The sequence below is a fragment of the Aulonocara sp. 'chitande type north' Nkhata Bay genome, linkage group LG4 (genome assembly GCF_057382095.1).
Source record: "Aulonocara sp. 'chitande type north' Nkhata Bay isolate Kocher_YH1m ecotype deep benthic linkage group LG4, A_spYH_male_GT1.1, whole genome shotgun sequence".
Lineage (NCBI taxonomy): Eukaryota > Metazoa > Chordata > Actinopteri > Cichliformes > Cichlidae > Aulonocara > Aulonocara sp. 'chitande type north' Nkhata Bay.
The window spans coordinates 2,812,920-2,839,859 of record NC_141347.1 but is presented as its reverse complement, the minus strand read 5'-3'; the positions used below and the strand labels follow the sequence as shown (position 1 = coordinate 2,839,859).

Genomic DNA, 26,940 nt, shown 5'->3' with positions numbered 1-26,940 from the left:
ATTTATTTAACAAATGAAGTAATAATATGTTACAGTTCTTCAGTCAGGAAGAAACGCAGGAAGGTAAATTTACCATGTAGAGTGCAGATGGGCAGTATAAATAGTATGTTTTAATCTGGTCCTATTTATTTTGAACTGATAAATCATGGAGGAAGCTGTTTTGTTGACGCTGTGTGTGTATGAGTTTATGGGGTGATGGCATCTCTGCTTGTCTTTCTGTAAAAGTCATTTGGACCTGTATTATTTTGGATTTTACAGTCTACTGGTGCTTTTTGATAGTCTCTTTTTAGAACTCTTTTTACAGTGCAACAAGGGGAAGTCTGTGGTGCAGGTAGGCTGTACATTACACCTTAGCACCGAGGGTATTTGATAGAGGTGTGCAGGCAGGTAGGAAAGACACTCCCCCAAGGGGTTTGTCGTCTGTCTTCAAACAAGTGTTGCTCGACATTTAACATGTTTGGATTTGCTTTTCCCCATACATGATTGAAATTACCTTTGGTCAGGCTTGGAGAATCAAACACGAAGCCACACCCTGCTGCCATTGGGAAAGGTCTGTATTAATTCTGTATCTTTCACAAGGCGGAAGTTTGTCATAGTGGAGAACCGTGTTCACGCTTTAACTATAAAGGCTATTTGACTGAGGTGTGCATGCAGGTGGCAACAGGACTCCCCTCAGGCTCTGTCTTAAAATAAGTATTAGTGGATATTTGACATATCTGGATTTTGTTTTTTGAAAGACAAACGCTGCTGCTTTTCAGGAAAGCTGTGTATTATAAGCCAACTTTTACTTTACTGGGAAGAAATTGGTGCTAAAGTTTATCTCCGCAATCACATTACCTCATCGTAGTGGCTGAACATGAGCTACTCTCGTAAGTCTTGTTGTGACAAGCACAAACACATTGTTTTCAATGTTTCTCAGGTTTCTGTTCCTCCATAACAGGCATTTTGTGAGTGAGAGAAGAGGCAGCTGCTAGTATGCATATTCTGATTTCGTGAAAAACATTCCTAATCTGTATATGATGAAACAAGAATAGTTTTATGTGTATTGACCTTGTAGTCAGAAATGGAAATAGTATTTGTTGACTGCTATTTTTTAGACAGTACCTCAACATGAGGCTTTGAGATTATGTTACATTGTCCGTCCCCAGTGGAGAGGAATATGTTTGTTTGTCAATGTCTCATCATTGTTTTTAAATGAATTGTGTTGAATTCAATATTATATGATTTTTATATATCAGATTTTACATCCACACAATTAGCAGAATTTGAAAATTCTTATGTTCACGTGTTCTTCACCCTTATTTTGGGTTTCTCTGAGGAGCCAGGCAGAGGAGCTTTCTCTGTCTTTCTCACTGATTGTCCTTCCTGTTTATAAAAGGAGGGGATGCCTTACACTATAGACAAAAGCAGTCACATCTTAAACCAGTTTTTCTGGCTTTAACTGGAACCCATTACAATCGCTTCTGTTCTTGATATTGTTGCAAGTTGACAGAATTTTTAGTGTAGTTTATTTACACTCATGGCTAAGTAATGTAATAAGTACTTATTCTAAGTCAGATGTACCCTTTACTTAGAAAAGACTCATTTGAATTAGAAGTAGAGGATTCTGCCAAGGAGCAATCAAATACTGCACTAAAAGAAAGCTACTGCACTGAAAGCATGTGCTTTGAGTCCAATATAATAATAATAATAATAATAATAATAATAATAATAATAATAATAATAATAATAATAATAATAATACATTTTATTTATTTTTTATAGGCACTTTTCAAAACATTCAAGGAAAACTTACAACTAAATAGTAAAATAGTAAAATATTACTAAAATAACAAGTATGCATAACTTGACAGTTGAAGGCATCATATTATTAAAATCAAGCAGAATAGGCAAGCTTCAGTTCACTTCAGTTTTATTCATACAGCGCCAAATCACAACAAAAATCGCCTCAAGGTGCTTTACCTTGTAAGGTAGACCCTACAATAATACATACAGAGAAAAACCCAACAATCATATGACCCCTATGAGCAAGCACTTTGGCGACAGTGGGAAGGAAAAACTCCCTTTTAACAGGAAGAAATCTGCAACAGAACCAGGCTCAGGGCTCTGTTAACTTTCTATAACATTAGTGCTTTTGCGTATGTCTGTCTCCACAGATGTTTTTCAACAGATTTCAGCTGCTTTTTGCTGTTTGCCTGATGATCCTGATGGCGTTCTATTTCATAGATTTTAGTAAATATCGTGGAGAGCCACCCAACATCACTCCCACTACACCAGAACGAAGGTATAACAAACTCTCTGTCTTGATGCATGCTCAATCATCCAGGTAACTAAACTGCAGGTTTCCCCAACCTGCAGTCAGCTGAGACTGAAGAAGTCACTTGGATGAGTGACAAAATGTTTCTCCCACAAAACGCTACGTCCAGATGAACAGAATCAACTTTTGGAAACCAACTCTCTGTGTGTGGATATGAATTCTGCCTGCTTCTAATTTATTCTATGTAACATTTGATATTTTTTAGCAGTATTTCTAAAATAAATTGTTTAGAATGATCAAAGAAATACCATCCTTTTTCATATTCATATTAGTAGTTTCAACAATAATGAAAGCAATGACAGGCAGGCACAGGTAGTCAATATCAATACCATGAAACACACTTTTTATAACCTGCTTTGTCTTGCATGTCCATTCAAATATACCTGCAAACTATATCAAGTGCCTCAAAAAGTATTTGGATGGTTGATGATGGAGAATTATATAGGAGGTCAATCTGTCAAAGAGTTGCACTGTGTCTTTTATGATGTGAAAGAAAACATGATAGGATGCTGAGAGAGAAAGTTTTGTATTTAATGAGGACAGAGAAGCATGTGTATGAAGACAGTGGGACACCTGTGAGGTGTGCGGTTGGAGTGACTGAAGCGTTCAATGTGGGGATAGGAATATATCAGGGATGAGCTCTGAGCTCCTTCCACTGTTTGCAATGGTGATGGATAGTCTGATGGATGAGGCCTGCCAGGAGTTTACATGGATTTGGATGATTGCAGATGACATTATGATTTGGAGTTAGAGAAGAGATCAAGTTGAACTTCCCTAGGTTGGGTCTTTAGAAACTGAACAGCAAACTAATCAAACACTGAATGTATTAAAGAATGGAGTGCTAACCATACAGGACTTCTATATAACAGCCATTCTTCAGCATCTTTATCCTACAGCCATGTTTCCAGGTCATCTGTGACCAGACCTCTACCTGGTTCCTGCACCTGTCCTCAAGACTCATATATCCTAAAAGATCACCTCCCTAAGGAGCAAAGTGAGGAGCTAAAGCAGCGACGAGCTAGGGAGTTTCAGCTGAACAAAAACAGGTACCAGCTCCATGGATAGAATGCTGGAAAATTTTATTTTCCAAAGCATCAGCATGTCATGAATTGAACAGCAGTATAAAACTTGTGGGTTTTGACCATTTAATCGTCTACTGTGTGTGTGTGTGTGTGTGTGTGTGTGTGTGTGTGTGTGTGTGTGTGTGTGTGTGTGTGTGTGTGTGTGTGTGTGTGTGTGTGTGTGTGTCAAATATAAATGACAGAAATTGAACAATTGTATTTCATGTTATAAGTCAAGAAGGTAATCTGTCTTTTCCTCTGCTCACACCTCGTCTCTTCAACAGGACAACTTCAGTACTGTCCAGACTGTTGTTTGCCTTGCCTAACTCTCCTCTGCAGTATCCTATCCAGGGTTACACAGTGCAGCCTTTGACCTCCACTGTCATACCAGGTATACTGGGCTTAATATACAGAGCACTTTGTTACTGTTTACTGTTATTAAATTGAATGAAATGATCGTGGACAAAATAATCCCTGTGTGCACGATCAAACATGGGAAGCTCATGTTTATTGTGCTCCCCCACATATTTATTGCATTTGTGTGGCTGTACTCTGCACACCTCTTCTTCGCCCTGGCAGCTACTGAAATAGCTAGGGAAGGTGTGGTTAGCATGGCTACAACGTCACACCGCCAAATTAATCTCACTTTGATCTGTGGCTTAAGTGATTTCTATATAGAGGATCGTGGGGTTTTCCATGTTCTCCTAGAATGTTCACTGTACCCTGGGCCTGTGTAGGTTTTCTCATGATTTTTTTGGCTCCTTCCCACTGCCCAAAAAAATGCTTATTAGATTACCAGGTGGTTCTTAAGTGAACATGCATGCGAGGTAAAGTGTTTAAACTATAGAGTCTAAAGCACTGTATGAATGTGTGAAACACTTTTTAGAAAACATAAATCTGGATACCCCAAACCATTTGCCTTACCTAATCTACTTGCTTTGCAAAGTTTAGTCTTGTTGTAAACTCTAAATTTGAGTTAATTATGTGTCTTCTCATGAAAGAACTGATTTCATTTCCAGCTTTAGGGCTGCATGCAGAAAAAAGAAAGAGCTACAAGGTTGGTGTGACATCACAGATGAGTTGGGGATTTCTGACACTGATGCCACTATGGAAGCTTATTTCCACCACAAAAAAACAAAAAACGATCATCTATGAGTAAGAATGATGGTCTTAAAGTCAAATTGGTCATCTTAAAATTTTGTGTTATTATCTCAAAATTTCAAGTTAGGCATTTTCATCGTATTAACTTCTGAGAAAAAGTCACAATTCTGAGATAACTCAAAATTGTATCATTTTTGCCAATCAGTTGCCAAAAAGTATCAATTCATTAATACTTTTTTCAGTAGTGGAAACAAGCTTTCATATCTAACTGATGGTAAAGCATAGTAGATGTTTCCTGGTCTAATCAAGATGGCTGCTGAAAGTGTAAAGTTCACACTTCAAGGGGGATTCTGATGTATTTAACTTTCAAATCCCTAAGTGTCATTAAATGCAACGATTGTGATCCTACAGCTGATGCTAGCTTGGATCCTTCTCTTTGTGCAACAAGGACAGAAAAAAATTACATTGATAATTTTGTAAAACTGATTATGGACAAGACACGTGTTTTTTTTTTATATCATTATTATTTTACAGCAGCCATCTTGGTGTTAATCTTGCTAATCTAATATATTAATCTCAGTTTGCCAAGATTGATTTTATGGCATGGACTACATAAAATATTGCATACTATTATTCAAATAACTTGGTAACTTTGTAGCAAATAGATTGGTATACATAATCAGCAAAATCAGAAACAGCTTTCTAAAAAGGCCTGCCCACACCAGGTCTTAAACATGTCATGTGATTTTAGTTCAATCTCAGTGATCATAAAGGATATTTAGCAGTAGTGTCATTTAAAAAAACTAGCATATGCCTAATCTGCCCATTCACACAAGAACGCTATGCTTTAACGTTCACACTCTGAGAGAGTTGGAGAGCACCTTGGGGTCAGTCTTTTGCCCAAGGATATTTGGCATGCAAACAGGAACAGCCATGGATCAACCGACCAACCTTCCAATTAGCAGATGACCTTCTGTACCTCCATAGCCAAAGGCATTCCATTGTCATCAAATATTTCATAACAAACATGATTTTCATTGAAATGCTTTCTGATTGTGAAACCTGATTGTGAAACCTGTGTTCTGCACAATCTGCACACTGTACCAGTAAGGGTATATAGTTAAGACATAGTTCAATCTGCAATACCTAAGAAAATCAGAGTAACTTAAGCCTGTTTCATATACAGCTTAGTGTAGCTATTATTGTTTAGATGATTGTATAGGTATCAATATTCTGCTTCACATTATTGAGGTCTTTTTGTTGTAGGTGGTCTTAAGTGTGTCTAAAGGCATCCTCACAACTGAAATACAACATCAAGACATGACAGTTAAAGGTGAGAATTGACTGTCAGGACTAAAGTTTATTTATAAACTGGTGAAAAAATTAAATAGTTTAAATTCTAAGGTGTATGGGGCATTTGATGATGTGTTCTTTTTAGCCCAACTCTCCTGTTTCATGGAAGGGTCAGTAAAAATGTTTCCTTTTCCTAGTGGTCGTCAAGCAAATATGGGTAAAGCTGATCTGGCTAAGCAAACTTTCACACTGCTTTAGACACGTAAAAATTGAGTATCATGTATGATAGTCATACTATGTTATACGATCATTACAACACAAAACGAAGTTGCTTGGCTCTTACACATTAACATATTAACCAAGTTATTGTAAGACTGTTGTGAAATTCTTGATTTTTTTATTAATTCACAGGTTCTGGTGAGAACAAACTGATAATTGAATCCAATAACCTGGTAATCCTCAACAACCTGCTGGCCAAAGTGTCGTATACCAGCACTATCTACCATATAAACACTGGAGACCTTGGTAAGAAATGATAAATGACCTACAATTTCAAATTTTGATATCTGTATGTTCTTTTGTTTATGAGCGTTAATGGCTTTCTCTTTGCTCTGAATGTAAACTTCTAACATCTTTAACATTAAATGCAGGCGGATTCAGGTAACAGTGAAAAGTGTTTTCTTAATTTACTTTTGTTTTCTCCATTTTTTCTATAGCCACATTCCAGTTTGAAAACCATGAAGCGGTGTTCCCCATTGCCATCAAACAGCCTCATATACCAGTCCTGTACGACATAGGGACAGGTAGGAGTGCGCTTTTTACCAAGATTCAGTCATGAAATGCTTATTATTTGTAAGTGCTGTTACAGATTCAAATATTGGGGATGGATACAAGAGGAAAAACCACAATAACAACACTGGTCCGGCCGGGTTGAGTCAAACGATGATTTTAATGATCACACGCGTGGGAGATGGACACCGTACGCAGACAGCATCAGATCTCAAAATAGTGGAGCATTGATCAAACTCTTATAGCCTCTAGTGGCCCCCATCTAATCATAAAAGCCTAAACATTCACATTCTTTTCTCTCACACAGCGCCTAAGCTACGACCTTGGCTCGCCGTTTATCTGCTCCTGCTGAGATGGGGCAGAAAACTCCAGCATGTTCTGTTCTCTTCTAATCAGACAAATAAGGCGATGACTTTCTGCGAACAGTATTTCTTATAACTCAGCAGTATAATGCATCATAAAACAATATCATTCATTCACAATAAATCAGCAGTCTAATGTAATGCAAATCAGTTTAACAAACGCAATAGTTATCACCTTCTTCTAATTCAGGAGAATAATGCAAACTAAAACTACATAATAATTCACAATCTTTAATTAGGGGTCTAACATGGCATAAAATAATATTATAATCTCACACTCCCCCTGATGAGCTCTTTAGAATAAAGAGCTCACCTACACCCTGTAATCCAGTGTTGCCGGGTCATTTCTTCTTACCCCTTAGGTCCTTTGTCCCCCTGTTGGGCGAACCATATGTGAGATGACCTCTGTGTTTGCGCAGTTCAGATGAAAGAAAAACTATTATTCCAACAATAGCAGGTACAGATGACACTCCCCAGTTCTCCCACAGCTTTATTTGGTGCTACCTTATACCCTTCAGACGTACTCAGACTAGAACCTCTGTCCAAGGAGCTTTTAGCCTTTATTTTATTGCTGCAGCCACCAGTGTCGTCCAGTTGGGTGATCCTCTGCTCTTCTTTCTTCAACCTCAGGGGTTAGACAACCCTTCAGTCGTTGCACAGATCAGGGGATTATTCTGCCCCGATTTCAAACAACGATCTGTGTGTCCTCGGGTCCTGTGTGTCCTGTGTATCCCCCAGAAAAAGGAACAGGAACGTGTCCCCCTTTTTACCAAGAGCCTCTCGAACCTCGTTGGTCTGGTGTTCCTGGATTTCCGCCAACCCCTTCATGGTTATTGCTGTGTTTATGGGATCCATCCTTTTGAGGTGACTAGCTGGAGCCCAAAACGCCATGACACTTGAACCCATTTGGTGTCTCGGCAGTCACTGTGTCTGTCTCTGCTGCGAAGGATCCTCGTATATCTGTGACCTCGTCTGGTGTCTGTTCCTTTCTCTGTAAGAGACAGAAAACCAAAACACCTCTCTGCCTAGCTCTAATAATCTAATGTTGTTATCTACTGATCTTCTGGCGATTCAGAATTGGTTTAGAATATTCAGAATGTCCCAGGGACTTATTCTAATCATATCCTATGTGTGTGTAAGCGTGTTTGCATTATGCCCTCTGCACTCAAGGCATTTCCTACACTTTATCAGTCCGGACGAAGCTTATGACCTTCAAAAGACCGAGTGCCAACTCATTATAAGCACATTTGCAAGGTGTGTCTGAAAATTATTAAAACCACTCATTTTAACAAAAGACATCAAAAACAAATTAGCCATTTTTAATTCTAACATTTGACCCCCGTTTTCACAAAAATCATGTGTTTGCTTCCGCCTCCTGTCCCACGGTTTCCTCTCCAGTGTGGTACTCAGCTTCTCGTGAACACAGGCATTTTATCTTCTAAACGCTATTCAGTTCATTTTAATGATTAATGCTTAAACATGGAAATAATGATTTATGCTTCTCCCTGATTCTCTAAAAAAGTCCGGAAACCTCTTGGGTCACTATTAGCTTAAGCTTTACCACACCTAAATTATTAAAACACAAATGAAGTCATAAAAATGTTCATATAACCCTTGTTTGATGTTAAAACTCGACTTCCCCCCCTTTTTTGACACATTCCCATGTGTCAAACCAACGGAGCTAGAAAATTAAAAGAAAAGGTTAGTGACTTTATATCTTAGAAAGTATCAGACTTTCTCCTACCCAGTGTCGTTGCTCCAGTCCCGTCATCCTGTGTTAGGGAATGAAATCAATTTAATTGTCATGTTAGATCTGTTCAACTCCTGGCTCCGCCCAGAGCCTGCGTCCGCAGAATTGCCAAGAAACATAACCTGTAATAATATGAACTTCACTTCAATATGAACCTGTTGACTACTTTAGACACAGCAAAGAAACATTCTCTCCTCCTCGAGGACAGGCACTGACTCCCACCTATCTCCTGGAGCCAACTGTCCCTTATTGAGACCCAATATTGCGGCTACAAGGTTTTGCAGATTGTTAAATTGATCTGTGTGTAATGCTCTGAATCAGGTATGTAATATTAAATAAATGTCGTTTAATTAACTGCCACTACTTAAAACTTAGCAAAAGATATAACTGAATAAAAGATCACAAAGAAAAGCATGATATCAGTGTTATGTAAGCGCGTGCGGCCTTCCACGCCCAAAGTCACTCCAGTCCATAGATCAGCCAAACATCGCGCTGACTGTAGTTTTTAACCCTTATTAACTTGAACACCACTCTATAATGAGCAACAAACTGCAATATGTATAAAAATGATCATGGTTACACCTGCAATGAAAGATCATATGATTATCCCGACACCTGTAAATAGAAGATTAACCTGAGGTTATAACAATCACTGGGACACAAATGTTAATGTAATGTCAATAGCTTCAAGAAATGTTTAATGCAATGCTTGTTATATGATTCTGATGTAACAATAATGCTGATGCTGAAATAACAGTAAAACACCCCCTTTTATCCCGTTTATAAACTTCACACATAAACGTTTATAATTGCCTCTTTTAAATTTTATTTCCCCCTGTTTTCTCCTCACTGACCACAGCAGGGGAATCTTAGTTTTGAATCAGCCATGAATCCAGCTCACCTGATTCATCACTGAGCCCCACCGTCACTGGCGTCTGACGGGGTGACGCTGCATACTCTTCCTTTAATGTCACTATTTTCAATCTGTTAATTAGAGTGCTTAAACATGAAGTAGACTACGTCTACAACAAGTCAATACAGCTGTAAATGTGGCCAATTATCAATCTATTACCAATCAATAATGAAAAATAGCTTTTATTTTATGCATGCTTTTAGTCAACCACTCACCCAGAGGATCTTCAATCCCAGAAAATTCCTTCTCCTCATTTAATGAGTCCACCCTCCTTCCATGCCCTGGTAACTGGTCCATCCAGAGCCACATGATCTCAAAATATACATACAACAAGCCAAACCACACCTCGGTCACACCAACCCTTTTCCGCCCTGAAGATGTCCAACGCCATCTCAGTCTGGACCAGGGTTTAATAGTTTTGCAATTTTCATTAGTTTTTATTTTTATTTAGTTTCGACTTCAGACTTTCAATTTTATGTCCGTTGTAATTAGTTTTTACCAATTGTTTGCTAGTTTAGTTTAGTTTCTATTTTTTTTTTTTTTGAAAATCCTTAGTTTCAGTTTAGTTTTGGTTGTGTTTGCAGTAATTAAGTGTAACAAAATCCCAGTTTCATCATATCAGTCATGCTCTTGTGCTTATCCTTGGGTATTGAGACTATTAACTCTTGCAGCACCGGGTGTTCGTAATTTTGGTTCAAGTGAATTGATAAACTTTTTGAAGGCAACTGACTCACACAGTTATGTAGATATCCCCGTCCTGTTGTCTCGGGATGCATCACGCTGCCTTGCATGGGGTTAGCTTCTGTTTTCTGGGGATGAGGGTTGAGTGTGCTCCCTTACCTTCTCAAGGTAAGCTAGGTTAGCCTTCTTGTGTGAGCTTTTCAAGTGCACTTTAAGGTTTGTGGGATTTTTCCCTTTAGAAATGTCCCTCATTTGCCCCTCAATTTGTCTCTTTCCACTACAAGACACTTGCTTTAACCAAAGCACAGTCATACTCAAAGTAATCCCAAATTGGACTCTGGCGCTTTCTCCCGACTTTTCCTGACATGATTCTGCGCGTGGACGGAGCAGCGACACAGACGACTCGACTAACGTGCTGCCACCTGCTGGCATAATGAGACAGCAAGAAAAAAATCTGGAAACTAAACTTTATCTTCACCCTTGACTATTGTATGACACGCACACATCAATGAAAACTAAACACATTTTTGCTATAAATTCAGTTAATTTTAGTTAGTTTTGTGAGCACTCATTACAGTTTTAGTTAGTTTTCCTTTTTTGTTTTTCTTTTTATTTCCGTTAATGTTTTTTCACTTCTAGTTTTCGTTATTTCGTTAGTTTTTGTTAACGATAATAACCTTGGTCTGGACTGTCAAAGGTGACTTTAACGCTGACTGTTCCGACAATCCATTTTATAACATTTCCTGGTCAGATTAGCCAATCTCTGCACACTGGAATAAACATAATCAACATGGTCAATATTTTTCCTGCGTGTTATTTCACCATCTTATCGATTCAAATGATCCATCCTTATGTGGTTTGCGACATTATGTTTATCCACTCTGTCTCTAAATGTTTGAAGAATTTTCAAGTTTGGGGTCAAATTTTGAGAATTTGACCATAAGTGAAATTTATGGTGTCATCACCCCCTTCGGGGCTTACCTTTCCCAGTTTTGATGATATTCCTCCCTATTCTTTGCAAGTACCCCCTGTTGGTGGCGAGAAACTGTTGGTGTGGTCAAGCGGGTGCTGTAAAAACAAAAGCTCAGGACAGAACAGCTATCAGTCATGTGCTCACACACAAAATTAGCATATATTGAATTTCATATTGATCCTCTGAGTGTAATGGTACATTTTAATTTGAATTTATCAAAGCTAAACACAATAATTTTTCTTCATTTTGCTCTTGTTCTTGTGCAGCACCACCTCCTATCACATGCCCCTGTCGATTATATCTCTACTTTTCTAAATTATTAACTATTTCAATGAAAGGACCTAAAAGACGGGGACCAGTGTTTATCATTACATATCTCCATTTTGAATGTGACAAGCCTAACATTTCCTTGTTATCAGTAGATATTAATAGAGTTTTTTGGCTTTTTTTTTTCCTCTATAAAAGTTAATTGACTCTTAACAGTGGCCCGCTATGGTTAATAATAACATGTTCAGTCATGAGTGAAATCAAACCTTTTCTTCACTTTAGCATTTAACCTTCCCAACAATATAATGTGATATATTAATCGAAACACAGCTACTAAAACACACTTTTCTTAATGCAAACATCAGAAACTCAAAATTAGCAACCAAAGGGTTAAGTCTGCAGTTCACACTCCTGTGAAGCTACAGCCTCCCCCTTTAGTCTCTGTCATCCTTCTGTTCTTGCAAAAACTAAACAAAGCAAGACAAAACCTCCACCCTTCTTTTACAGGCTGGGTGACTTGTTTGTGGACATTTACTAATCCTAAAGTCGGCACCGTTTTTGTCTCAGTATCAAGTCAGTTAAAACTTTTAGTCGTCAGTCCTTCACAGTCCAGTCACATGCATACACACACATTCATACCAGATATTGCTGATAGTGGAGTCTCACGCGCAACCTATTCGAGCCTCCCTCACCAGCAAGATGACGTCATCATTTTAAAAGGAAAACAGTTACTTGTTTTTTGGACTGGATTGACTCGCTGCAATCCTTTTAGGCTAAGGACTTCTCATGTGATCAATGTCCCATATAAGGGAATTTCTCCCAAGCCCATTATAATCATGGAAAAAACTACTTTGCGACTGTTTTCAGTAAGAATATTTTATAGCGCTTTAAAGTTCAGTCTCTCAGGCCTGGATTAAAGAGCTGATTTGTTAAATCAGGAGCTCACAAAATACCAAAATATCACCACCGGTGGATCACACCTCTCAGATGTTCTTATTTCAGTGCACTGTAACAAAGGCAAAAACAAACGTAACCAATAAAATACTCATATAATAACAAATACTGGGGCCTATTGCAAACATGTCCAAGCATAAAACCATCTTTCTATTTCTTAGAGAAAGAAAACAATCCAAACCTCACTGATAGAATCAACCTAGTGTCAAGCAAAACCCAAAAATCAACCAAAACTTCACCAGAAAGTTTTTCTCCCTCCCGGGACAATGTTGTGTAGGAATACAGGTACCGTAACTCCTTTTTGCACTGACAAACACATGTTGAATTGACTTAATTCAATAGTGGACACTGGTTGCACACAAATGCTTTGCTTTGGCAGAAACTTAAACAACTGAGTTAAATCAACACAACCTTTTCATATTCAGTAAACCTGTGCATTTTGTGTTCATAAAACACGATTGAAACATGTTCAGATGGAGTAAGTTGAGCTCTTGTAATATTCTAATTCTTCACAATTCTGTCATTTTATTTCAACACTATTCAGTAACTTTTATGCAAATACTACTTGGTCACTTAAATACTACATGTTGTCTTCATATTGCCTACGGTTCAACAAAGTCTAGATCCTGGTTGCCATAAAAATTGAATGGGTCTTCAACAACTACCATCCTCCTATCTTTATCCTGGTTGCACCAGGGCTGAGAAATAACCCTGAAGTGATAGGTTGCCAGGCAGGGTACACCCCGGACAGCTGACCAGTCTATCAGATAGAAACAAACAGCCGTTTACACATTCATGGATAATTTAGAATCATCAAGTAACCTAGCTCTAATAACTGCATGACTTTTCACTGTGGCAGAAAACCAGAATACCCAGAGAGAAACCACTGCAAACTAGCGAGACTGTGGACTTGCACCCAGGAGCTTCTTACTGTCAAGCAACAGCACTAACCAGCATGCCAACAATGTAGGAAATACAGGAAAGATATGATTTCCTGTATTTGATGCAGAATTCTTTTGTTCTTGCCCTTGACAGGTTAATCCACAATAAATAGCAACAGCATGCATGTGGTGTGTGTGTCATTGTCTGCCTCTTATAACTCCAGTGATTTTCCTGTAGTTTGAAATCTTATGCGGTGTTGTGAATTCCATGAGTTCAGCAACTAACCACTCTTATTAGATTGTATCGTGTCATCTCAATGAGAACAAATTGAGTTGCTGGATTTGGTACAGATCTTTAAAGCCTGAGGCAATTGTGTTAAACACACGCGAGATGCTTACGTAAATCCAAGGGCTGGCCCCTTTTTTTTTCTTTTTTTTTTCAGTGTGTTCCTCCTTCAATTAAATCTCACTCACAACAATGTGGTGCTCCGAAATAAAACTCACACCGTTAATTCATCATTTTCACTCTGTACCACTGCTCCTTATCAGGCTGTGTGAAGCACAGTACACAATTCAGTGGAGGCCTTAAGCCATAAACAGACGTCAGGCACAGACATTGTTTTCATAACCAAACTGCCTTGGACCTTGTCCCCTAAATCTACACAAATGCCTTCTGGGTGACATGAACTGCATTTAACCAATAAACAATCAATGGCTTCTTGTTGTTGTAACAGATTCTGTATTTGGGGATGTTTGTGTGCAGCATTTGTTAGTAAAGCATTCTTCATTGCATCAGCGTGTGTGTCACTCTTCATTGCATAAGCGTGTGCATGTGTGTGTGTGTGTGGATCACTTCTCAGTGAATTGAATCAGCATTTCGATTTGTGTGCATGTGTGTGTCATTTCTCACTCAATCAACGAGTGCAGATGTGTTCATATGTGTGTTTCTCTTCATTCTGAGTCAGTGCATGTAGATGTGTGTGTTTGTGTTCATCACTTTCCTGTTCTGGTGTTCTGGGTAAACCACGGCCTGAGGTGTGCCCTGGGGTCCTGCCCTCCTCCTTTTCAGTCCGTTTGCATCCGTTGGTGCTGCTGCTCAAAGTTCTATCCATACTGGTTCTGGCCCCAATTGAGGCAGTCCTTTTCTCCAGTGTCCTGCATCTTCTCCTTGTTCCGCTCCTCCTTAACTTGACCCTTTTGCTTCTGTAGCTCCTTCAGGGTTTGCTCCTGCTGTTGGAGCTTCTCGTCAGGTTTGGCGACCTCCTGCTCCAGCAAGCTCCGGCCTGATTTCAAGTCCTGCGTCTGGGACTCCAAGCCTGACTGATGGGTTCGATTAGCAGCCAGCTCCTCCTGAGCCATGCTCAGTTTCTGCTCTGATGCCTTGAGCTCTTACTGAGGGCAGAAACCTCAGAGTCTTTTCCATACACGTCAGATTGAAGTTTATTGATGTTTTCCTTGCTTTGCTCCACGGCCTTCTACAGCTCTGCTGTTCGGCTCTTCTCAGAGGTCAGCTCCTGGCCGAGCCCCGACACCTGTGCCTTCAGCTTATTTTCTTCTGGTGCTTTTGTCCATTCTGAGGTGCCTCCTGACCTCAGTTACTCCTCCTGTCTCTGGCACGCCCTTTTTGCTGCCCGATCATCCGTGTTGGTTCGTCACTGTCCTGCACAGTTTTAATGCAGAGTTGTTAAGGTCAGCATTGTCTTGCTCGGCCTCACTTTTCCTCCGGGCTTAATGGGCGTCTCGTCACAGCTCTGTCAGCTGAAGCTGTCCGGAAATCTCCCCCGTGTAGTGAAACGGGCCTTGGATTTAACGCTCTCCGTCTCCGCTGCATGAGATCGTTTTCCTGCAGCACTGTTGACGTTTTCAGGTTGTTGTTGTGGGTCCAGCTGCTGTAGCATTTGGTCAGGGTCACATCAAAGATGGTACACAGCAAATCCAGCATGTCCAAATTAACACTGTCGGATTTGATTTCAACACTATTAAAGTGTCTATATGGGTCCACACCAGAGAGTGTTAATTTAACTCTTTTTGGAGAGTTGGTACGTTAACTGATTTAGTGTTAAACACCAAATCTGTCTGGAGTTGATAATTTAACACTTGGTGTTAAGAGTTTATATATTAACTCTCAAAGAGTATTTTAGTTTAACTACGTAAGAGTTATCTTCTAATTCATTCTAAAAAGCGGGAATTTAACTGTTCTGAACTTCTAGAAATTTCTTTTGGAAATAAACATTTACTAAAAAGATGCAATGGTTTTTGAAAAACATTTATTCTGAACTGTGCACCACAATTTCAAAACATTTTCTGAAAGATGTAACAGTGTACATGTTCTCACTTTCATTAGAATTTTGTTTATCAAAAGGTCTGACATGGTAAATGCAAATAACAGCATTCTCAACACTTATTTCTTCAATACAATATGCATGTCCTTCATTCATCCCTTTGTGGAACTTCAACGCACTTCTGCTCTCCCCCATATTCCATCTTCACAAGCATATCCTGTGCGGAGATTGAATAAAAATTAGTTGACATTAATTAATGGCACAAATAATCCAGTAAACAATTGCAGCACAGTAAAAAAAAAAAAGGAATCCTCTTTGAGCCATTACTTGTGTAAAGTATTTTCCCAAAAGACAAGGACACAGGCAACAGGTAATACTGAACTAAATGTAAAACCTCAACCTTTTTCATTTTTACCTAAACCGTGTGCACAAAACTCTGGAGGGATCTATGCTACCGTAGAATCCAGTCAGGACGTCAGCTACTGCTGTTTGCTCGTTTTTTTGTTTTTTTTATGGGCGATCGTTTTCAGGCTTCAAGTAGCACCATTATACCACATTTCACATTCTAGACATTGTTTTAGGTGTATTTGACCAAAAGTTTGACTGAAAATTCACATGCAAGCTTTTTTTCAAGGCTGTGGTATTTGCCCGCAAACAATACCTTTCAGCTAGCTAAAACAGAATATTATGCTATCACCGAGCAACATGGCTAATGCCTTTCACACAGCTTTGTCTCAACTCCAAAGAGCCACAGAAGTAAAAGCTCATAATAATAATTGAAACAATCTTTGAAAAAATGACTTACCAAGCATGGCAAACAACTCAAATATGTAGAGCAAAATGTTCTGAAACGGCTTCACTTCAGCTTCGATTGGAGCCGTGCTGGGGGCGGAGTCTGTGAATTCACTCTGTTGGTGTCATAGCCCCTCTAGGAGTTCAGAGTTAAGAGGTCAAGAGTTAATGTTTCCATTTTAACACCTCCAGATTTGACAGAGAAACACTCATTTTTAACACTCAATTTTAACTACTATCATTTTACACCTCAGAGTTACATTAAAAGAATGTGACTCTGCTTAGAGTAAAATTAACTCTACTTTTGCAAGAAGACTATTAACACCAAAACATTTAACACTTTTGAATTTGCTGTGTAGAGGAGAGAGCAAAGATGGTAGAGGGGGAGAGCAGGAGTCCAGGTCAGCCTCGGCTTTCCGGGCCGACAAAGCAGCCTGTAATCAAGCATAAAGAGAAAAAACAAAACAAAAACAAAACATTTTGTTTCCCAAATTTTGATTTCCCACCTTAAATAACAGCACTCCATGTCTTCAGCCAGGAGTCAGAGCCTGCTTGTGACATTCAGGGACACATGGTGCCAATAACAATTCAGCCAAAAACTTGCCTGAAAATTTCCAGTGATGGTAACCGATAACTGGAGGAGAAGATGTCCTTTAAGCTTCTTTTACGGGTGGGGACAAAGTGAGGTCAAGCTGTAATTTTGAGCCAAAGCTTGGTCTGTCTGTCGTCCCAATTCTGTTTATGCTTTTGCCGCTGTACTCAGTCAAAGTCAAAGTCAAAGTCAACTTTATTTGTCAATTCTACCACATGTACAGGACATACAGAGAATAGAAATTTTGTTACTCTCAAACCCTAGATGAAATAGCAAAAGAACATTTAAATATAAGAGAGTGATTAAAAAATGCAAGTAAAATAATTAAAAAGTAAAAATTTAAATAAATACAATGCGATTATACCAAGAAAGCTATACAATATACAATATTCAAGTAAGGGTAAATGACATTGAGTGTAAACCGAGTAGTGCAAATAGGCAAATAGTGCAAAAGGAGATTTAGTAATGTACGGTAAGAGATAGTGTAACAACAAAGTCTTATGAGGTAATGGCAGTCCAATGCTCCACAAAGTGACTGGTAACTGGTGCAGGCCAGTGAGTGAGTCAGAGAGTGTGTGTGTGTGTGTGTGTATGTGACAGAGTTCAGTGAGACCGTGGAGGAGAGAGGGGAGAGGGGGCAGAATCGGGAGGGAGTTAAGCTTCCTGACAGCCTGATGGATGAAGCTGTCCTTCAGTCTGCTGATCCTGGCCTGGAGACTCCGCAGTCTCCTCCCTGACGGCAGCAGCTTGAAGAAGCTTTGCATTGGGTGCGTGGGATCAGCCGCTATGCAAAGGGCTTTTTTAGTGAGACGGGTCCTGTAAATGTCCTGGAGGGAGGGGAGAGAGACACCAATGATCCTCTCTGCAGCTCTCACTATGCGTTGGAGGGTTCTATGACAGGACGCATTGCAGGTTCCAAACCACACAGTGATGCAGCTCGACAGGATGCTCTCAATGGTGCCTCTGTAGAAAGTGTGCATGATGGGGGCTGGTGCTCCTGCTCTTCTTAGTTTGCGGAGAAAGAAGAGACGCTGCTGTGATTTCTTGGCCAGTGCTGTGGTGTTGTACGACCAGGAGAGATCCTCTGTGGTGTGCACACCCAAGAACTTGGTGCTGCTCACTCTCTCCACAGACGCTCCGTCAATGGTCAGAGGAGCATGTTGGGTGTGCATTCTCCTGAAGTCCACAACAATCTCCTTTGTCTTCTCCACATTCAGAGAGAGATTGTTGTCAGCACACCACGTGGCCAGGCGTCTCACCTCACTTCTGTAGTCGGTCTCATCCCTGTTGCTAATGAGACCCACCACCGTTGTGTCGTCCGCAAACTTGATGAAGAGGTTGGAGCTGTATGATGGAGTGCAGTCATGGGTCAGCAGAGTGAAGAGGAGGGGGCTCAGCACACATCCCTGCGGGGCCCCCGTGTTTAAAATGATGGTGCTGGATGTGTTACTGCCGACCCGTACTGCTTGAGGTCTTCCGGTGGGGAAATCCAACAGCCAGTTGCACAGTGAGGTGTTGAGCCCCAGCTGGACCAGTTTTTGAATGAGCTGTTGGGGGATTATAGTGTTGAATGCTGAACTGAAATCTATGAACAGCATTCGAACATATGAGTCTTTTTTGTCCAGGTGTGTGAGTGCTGAGTGGAGTGCAGTGGAAATAGCATCATCGGTTGAGCGGTTGGGCCGATACGCAAACTGGAAGGGATCCAGGGAGGGGGGCAGGACAGTCTTGATGTGTTGCATGACTAGTCGTTCGAAGCACTTCATCAGGATGGGAGTAAGTGCAACAGGACGGTAGTCATTAAAGCAGGAGGGAGATGACTTTTTTGGAACCGGAATGATTGTGGTGGCTTTAAAACATGTGGGGACGACAGCCTGGATGAGTGATATGTTGAAGATGTCTGTGAAGACATCAGTGAGTTCCACTGCACAGTCTCTCAGTACACGACCAGGAATGTTGTCAGGACCCAGAGCTTTACGTGCATTGATCCTGCTGAGGGATCTCCTCACGCTGTCTGGGGACAGAGTCATCACCTGATCACCAGGAGGGGGTGGGGTCTTCTGTGCAGTGGTGCTGTTTTGGACTTCAAAGCGAGCAAAGAAAGTGTTCAGCTTGTTCAGCAGGGGGATAGTGCTATCACAGGTCTGTGGTGGGGGCTTGTAGTCTGTGATGGTCTGAATGCCCCGCCACAGGCTCCGTGAGTCTCTGCTGTCTTTGAAGTGATGAGATATTTTCCTGGAGTACTGTCTCTTAGCCTCTCTGATGCCACGGGAAAGGTTGGCCCTAGCTGTCCTCAGGCTCGCCTCGTCTCCATCTCTGAAGGCAACATTCCGAGCTTTCAGCAGCCTGTAGACCTCTCCTGTCATCCATGGTTTTTGATTGGCCCGGACAGTTATGGTTTTCGTGACTGTTACATCCTCAATACACTTGTTGATGTAGGCAGTAACAGTCTCTGCGTACTCCTGGAGGTCAGTGGTGTTGTTATAGGTGGCAGCCTGCTTAAACATGTTCCAGTCTGTGGTGTTGAAGCAGTCCTGTAAAGCCTCTGAAGACCCTTCTGGCCACACTTGTATCCGCTTACGAACCGGTTTGGTGACTTTAACGAGTGGTCTGTAAGCAGGCATTAGCATGACAGTGATATGGTCTGAGGCGCCGAGGTGGGGGAGGGGAAAAGCTTTGTAAGCTCCTCTCTGGGTGGTGTAAACAAAGTCCAGTGTGTTATTTCCCCTTGTTGGAAAGTCTATGTGTTGTTGTATTTTTGGAAACACGCACTTTAAGTCTGCATGATTGAAATCCCCAGCCAGGATGAGAAAAGCATCAGGATGGGCTGTCTGCTGCTCACTGATGTGCTGGTACAGTTCATTCAGTGCCTCACTCCTGTTGTTGACATTGGAGGAGGGAGGGATATACACAGCGCACAGTAGTATGGCTGTATATTCCCTCGGTAGATAGAATGGCCGGCACTTAATAACCATGAACTCCAGCACTGGTGAGCAGTGTTTGCAGACCGCAACAGCATCGCGGCACCAGGCATCATTGATGCAAACACAAAGTCCTCCCCCGCGGGTCTTACCTCCCGCGACGATGACTCTGTCAGCACGGTAGCATGTTAGCTGGTCGAGCTGAATGGCGCGGTCCGGGACACTGTCGCTGAGCCATGTTTCCGTGAACACAAAAGCACAGCAGGCCTTTACATTCCTTTGAGATGAACGTAGCAGTCGGATGTCGTCCAGTTTATTTTCTAGCGAGCGTACGTTGGCCAGAACGATAGAGGGGATGGCGGGTTTGTGTGGGCTAGCCGCTAGCCTAGCTCGGATGCCACCGCGCTTACCCCTCTTCTGCTTCCTCTCACACCGCTTGAGGCGCATCCATTGTGGGCGAAGTGCAGGAGTGGAGGTCGGTGATTGAGTAAGCCTTCGGAGCAGACCCAGATCTTTCAGCTTCTCGATGTCCACAGAATTTAACTTAAAAAGTTTGTTTCTGCCGATGTCGAGAAGAAGTGTTCGGGCATATCCTTGCTTGCACACAGATAGACGTGACAATGACTTACAAAAACACTGCAACTTACAGGACGAAAAACACGAAAAAGTAGTTTGTTTGGGAGAGAGAGAAGCCGCTGCGTGTGCACGCACCGCCATCGTTTCCAGGTTGAGAGAAATCCACCTGTATTAACACACTAAAACATTCACTTAGTATTTCTTTTCTGAAAACATCCATTCGCTTCATCTGCCTAGATTTTACTATCTCTCTCTCGGTGCATACTTCACACAGTCAGGCAGTTGCCTTTTATGGGCATGCAAAGTTCCTGTCACACACACTGCTTCATATGACACACACAGCTACTCCACCCAGCAGCTGCAAAGCCGTCTTCATGTCCTCTCTCCACACTCTCAGCCACAATCCTCCGTCCTCAATATGAATGTATAAAACCAGTCATAATTATCCCTAGAAACACACCCTCAAGAAAATTCGTTGTATTTACTCATCTATTCGTACTCACTGTGACCAATGCAATTCATGTAAAGAAGATCCTCTATAGGTGAAATTTCAATTCAGCACGACCCTGAAATAAGCATGCCTTTTATCTAAGTAAAATGAAATTACTACACCACCACCAGTGCTGAAATTCGTGCTTGATCACACCCTATATTATGATAAAACTAAAAGTAAATCAAATGTAACTGCTTATATTATTGAGCTGAACCAAGAGTCACTTAAAAATCTTATAAATCCTGCTTCACGCCACAAAACTGAAACAAATCACAGCTGTATTTATCACTCAATCTTACTCTGCCGACTGAAGTGCCGGTCTAGATCATGCACGATTTGTCTCTTCTATATCAAAACCCAGCCAAACATCAAACATTCAGCGTAGTCATTCAAAACTTTATTTGTAATATTATAATCAGCAAAATCAGCGTTTTAATTACAGGCATGTATCATTGTTTGCAAATCATAATTATAAAACTCAAAAACACCGCTAAACAGGAAGCAAAAGTCCTCTGTGCGCTTCACAGCAGCCACCTCATTTGCATGTTCACACACCGTCTAAAAATAGCTCGCAGCGCTGCAGCTGCACGTCACACACAGTCTCACACACAGTCTCACACACAGCTCTGTTATTTTATATTACAAAGACGTCTTATATTTACAATCACTCTCAGGCCTGACAGCTTTAGCGCCTACACAATTTCGACAAATTTAAGTTAACGGTCCAACCGAAAAAGTCCAACTTTTTTGTGATCAATTAACCAGTATCTGTCCAACAGTCTCTGGCCTTGTCTCTAAAGTCCCTTACTCAATTTAAAAGTGTCCAGCACCCAAGGTCCAACCTTTGCTGCCCAAAAAAGCGCACATACTCATACCAAACGGTAAAGAGACTCTAACTCCTAGCTTATTCCAGGATGCCCTGTACCCCACAGTCAAGCCAAACTGAACTAACCCTGTTCGCCGACAGGTCAAGGTCGCGCGTTCCTCGGCCAGGAGGGAGCGTAACCTCCGGGCTATGCGCTTCTCAGCAGTCCAACTGCCGTTCTTGAAAAATGTATAATACTTTGAAACAACAGTCAACACCCCAAAACAAGACTATGACTGACGCAGGTCCAACCTTAAAACCAACGGGGACTCTAACCCACAAAATGACCAATTCCCTATCAAACTAAATTCACTCAGCAGTCCAACTGCTTTAACTTCAATCAGCAGTCCAACTGCTTTAAATACTCAGTACTGTCACTTTCCAGTAATTTCAGTGAGTAGACTTTAATTTTATCATGTCCAATTTGGCACACTTTGGAAATAGATTCAACAGGTAGTGCCTTACCTTTGTATAAGCCGGCTTATGCCCACTCACGTCAGACCACTGGCTTGTGCCTGTCCGTTCGACAACCTCGGACCGTCCAAACCTCCAACTTCCACCCCAATACCACCGGACGAGCCCCCAAACTGTTACGGATTCAAATATTGGGGATGGAGACAAGAGGAAAAACCACAATAACAACACTGGTCCGGCCGGGTTGAGTCAAACGATGATTTTAATGATCACATGCGTGGGAGATGGACACCGTACGCAGACAGCATCAGATCTCAAAATAGTGGAGCATTGATCAAACTCTTATAGCCTCTAGTGGCCCCCACCTAATCATAAAAGCCTAAACATTCACATGCCTTCTCTCACACAGCGCCTAAGCTACGACCTTGGCTCCCTCTTTATCTGCTCCTGCTGAGATGGGGCAGAAAACTCCAGCATGTTCTGTTCTCTTCTAATCAGACAAATAAGGCGATGACTTTCTGCGAACAGTATTTCTTATAACTCAGCAGTATAATGCATCATAAAACAATATCATTCATTCACAATAAATCAGCAGTCTAATGTAATGCAAATCAGTTTAACAAACGCAATAGTTATCACCTTCTTCTAATTCAGGAGAATAATGCAAACTAAAACTACATAATAATTCACAATCTTTAATTAGGGGTCTAACATGGCATAAAATAATATTATAATCCCACAGTACCAGATACAGCCTGCTCTAGGTGTGTAGGCAGGTAAAACTTATGACTGAAATCTTACAGAGAGAAGAGGAAAGATCAGTGTGTATCATTTTCTTCTGACCTTTTTCTGTTCTGCTGTTTAATTTTTCTATTGACTGAAGAAAAGTGAAAATAATTTGCTTTCTTTTGCCTTTTAGACATTAGTTCTCAAGTCACCATCACCACAAAGACTTTCCTGCGCTACAGAGAACTGAAGGTGTTGTTGGACAGCATCCGAAAATTCTACAACAACATAAAAGTGATTATTGCAGATGACAGCTTAGAACCAGAGCCAATTCACAGAGAAAACATCTTATATTACATCATGCCTCCAGCACAGGTATGTGTGGTAGATCCAAGAATTGGAACCACAGTTGTGTTTACTAAATATGCAATGTTGGTACAAACTGTCAGTTTGAATTTTCTACAAAACCAGATAAATCTCAGATATAATTCAGATTCTTGTATGTATGAATTTAAAATAAGTCTGACCTATGGTGGAACGGTTCACAGCCGAGAGTGAAGCGGTGGGAATGAGCACCTCCAAATCTGAGACCATGATCCTCAGCAGGAAAAGGGCGGAGTGCCACTCCGCTTACGCTGTACTGGTCTGTTGTGGTGAAGGGTGAGCTGAGTGTAGAAGCGAAGCTTTCAATTTACCAGTCGATCTAAATCCCTACCCTCACCTATGGTCGCGAGCAGTGGGTAGTGAGTAAAAGAATGAGAAATAGGCTTCCTCCGAAGGGTGGCTTGCCTCTCCCTGAGATAGAGTAAGGAGTTCAGCCATCCGGGAGGGGCTCAGAGTAGAGTAGGGCTCCTTCACATGGAGGAGGTGGCTGGGGAGAGGGAGGCTTGGGCTGCTTCTTTCGTGACACAGCCCCGGATAAGCAGAAGAAGGTGGATGGATGAAATTTGTTTTTTGCTAATAAAACAAAAAACAGTGTTGCTTTACAATGACTTTTATTGTATTGATCACTTGAGAGCACCATTACACCACAGTGTAAAAGATTAAAATGTTAAGATTAAGATGTGAAAGATGTTTCCTTCCTCAGGGCTGGTTTGCAGGCAGAAATCTGGCTGTTTCCCAGGTAACCACCAAGTACTTCCTGTGGGTGGATGATGATTTTGTGTTTACAGAGAAGACAAAGATAGAGAAGCTTGTGGAGGTCATGGAGGCGAACCCTGAACTGGATGTGGTGAGAATGAAATAGCTCACATAAAGCATTTGCAGTTTATTTAAAATAATTTGAATAGAACATTAAAATGTAAATATAATACACCCATAAAATACACATGTTAGACTGATGTAATCCTTTTTTCCTTTATTACATCTGATCTAGTTAGGCCTTTTGGACCATGTAGCATGCCAACGTTTGGGGTCTTAACTTCACAATAACTTGCATGGAGCAGATCCTTTATAATCAATGAAGACAAAGGTTATTCTAGATTTTTGGGTTTACTGTAACATCTATTATTAACAAAGATCAGATGAGCAGTTATGACCACGCACAATAAAGTAAAGTTGGTGGAACCAGCTTCTGGACAGATGCATAGGTTACCTGAAAGACTAGTCTCATTTCTAGATTTGATTTTCAAAAACAAGCATGACAAGTAGTGTCTACCTGAACATCGACTGAACAATATTGGAGCTTGCAGTGAAACACTAGCCATTTTGTAACAAGATGTTGTGTTTCTTTATTCGTATTAGGTTGGTGGGGCTGTAGAAGAGAACCAGTTTTATTTTACTCTTATATATGAGGAAGGAAAGGAAAATGAAGGTGGTTGCCTATACAGAAAGTCTCAGGGGAAATTCCACTCACTTCCTGGCTACCCACAATGCTTTTTGACTAATGGAGTAGTCAACTTCTTCCTGGCTCGTACAGATGCTGTACAGAAAGTTGGTTTTGACCCTAAGCTACAGCGAGTAGCACATTCAGGTAGGTCCAGATCTCAAAGAAGTTTATATTACAAATGACAGCAAGAGCATTTTGTGTTAAATATTAAATTCCAATTTCTAACTCTAGAGTTTTTTATGGATGGTCTGGGCTCTTTGCTGGTTGCATCATGTAGTCACGTATCCATTGGTCATCAACCCAAAACAGCCGACAGCCAAAGTTCTATATACGACGAATATAGACACCCGGGAGAAAATGATGAAGAATTCAAACTGCAGCTTCACTTTTACAAAAACAACCTTAAGTGCATTACATATGGATAGAAGATTCATTCAAAGAACATCAGTGTCACTTGTAATGTCATATTGTTTTGTCATGGTCCCAGGGTTATCTGAGTTTAGGATTCTCAGTGAATATAGCCGAGTTTGGCTCTCTGTTTGGATTTTATTCATCAAGATTTTTTTTCTTTATTATTCCTATAGAGATTAATATCTTGTGACGTTGGTGACACTGAATTCTGTTTTTACTTATTTTCTTTTGCTGTTTTGTCATCCTGTGTTTTCACTCATGTTTTCATTGTAAATCTAATACACTGAACTTTAAAACGTTATATATCTTCACAGAAGTACAAAACACGCTAAAATCTAATAGATGTTGTGAGTCATTTATCTATGCCACCTATGTTTATATTTAATAAAACCAAAGAAATAAATATACATACTGTACAAGAATGAACAGTGTCGTAACAGTAATAGTTCCTTAAAATTTATACTTATGATAGTTTACACAGATGTAATCAGATGCCATAATTTCCCTTCTAACCACATGTTTGAATCCTGGTGTAAATGGGCTAAAGAGTTCACTTTTATAGAAGCAATGTTTACTGAGAGGGGGGTGGTTGTCAGTGAGCTTTAGATGCTGGTTTGTTGAATGAGTTCAGTTGGTTTTTTGTTCAGTCTTTTACAGACAACCCACTAGTCTGAGATGCATAGGTCAAAGATTTATCCAAACAGGTGTGTATCTTGACCTCACACAGACATCTGAGTGCCCTATAAAAAGCTTTTGGACCCATCTATTATTTGTTAAGCAGAAAGAAAAACCCTAACTCACATGTCATGTATTGTTATGAGTTATGTAATATGTTTTTTTTAATAACAATTTAAAGATATGTGGTACAAAAGGCTCAAACAGGTTAAGTTCATTTCAGTGCACGTTTCAGAAACATATTTGAACTGCTTCCCTCTGTTGGCTCTTGTGCTTTGTGTTTATTTTTACTTCATTTAGCTTGTTTCCATTGATTTGTTGCACCTGTTTGGGTTTTTTTTACGCATGTGTTCCCCACTACCCAAATAAACGTGTGTGTATTTACTGCCTCGGTTTTCTCTTTGCCTTTCTGTCTCAGCACCTGTTATTCTTACTCAACACCTTTGTCTTCTGCAGCCTTTGTGGACATCCTCAAAGCTGAAGTACAGGTTTTTCTTTGGGTCCACATTATCCCCACCCCGTGACAGTTATCACTTAACTCTGCAGCTTTGCTCTGATTACCAGAGTTTCATATTGTGATTGTTACCTGTTCCCAACTGTGGTTGACTCACCATGTTGATGATTTTGGCTACAACAGGAAGCTGCTTCCAGTTCTAAAGCATGGCCTGCTCACCAAACACGATGCCATGTATAAATCCAGATACTCCCCTCAGGAGTTGGGAGAGAACAAAATCACAGCTAAAAGAGCCAATACATTCAGATGGCCAGAAAAACAGCTCTGTTTAAAGATATGGTGATTTAAGTCTACTTTGCACTGGTTTCATAAAATGAAGTTGTAGTGCTCATTCTGAAGAAGGTACTAAGAAAACCATTATTTGAGCTCAAAATATTACCTCTTTCAATTATGAATCATGATTAGTTGACATTTATAAAAACTATATATAAGTAACTGCATTGGGGGGAAAACTGTGACATTACGGTGACACTGAATGGAGTTATCATTTAAATCTGTAATTCTGCTCA

General features: G+C 40.5%; 1 protein-coding gene across 3 annotated transcripts; it reads left to right on the top strand.

Annotated features, from left to right (window-relative positions):
- Window positions 1–387: 387 nt before the first annotated feature.
- Window positions 388–26,312, top strand: LOC147331736 (beta-1,4 N-acetylgalactosaminyltransferase 2-like). 3 transcript variants are annotated; one of them, XM_086287946.1, is made up of 12 exons: window positions 388–550; window positions 2,157–2,284; window positions 3,226–3,363; window positions 3,663–3,769; window positions 4,398–4,435; window positions 5,746–5,812; window positions 6,184–6,297; window positions 6,489–6,575; window positions 23,197–23,378; window positions 24,091–24,234; window positions 24,747–24,975; window positions 25,063–26,312. In XM_086287946.1, the coding sequence occupies exons 2-12, from the start codon at window positions 2,157–2,159 to the stop codon at window positions 25,254–25,256; spliced, it is 1,428 nt and encodes a 475-aa protein (XP_086144072.1). In that variant the 5' UTR covers window positions 388–550; the 3' UTR covers window positions 25,257–26,312. The 3 variants fall into 3 exon arrangements, with proteins under 3 accessions (XP_086144072.1, XP_086144069.1, XP_086144071.1); XM_086287943.1 differs by having other exon boundaries at window positions 389–550; window positions 3,214–3,363; XM_086287945.1 differs by lacking the exon at window positions 388–550 and adding an exon at window positions 587–869 and having other exon boundaries at window positions 3,214–3,363.
- The last annotated feature ends 628 nt before the right edge of the window (window positions 26,313–26,940 follow it).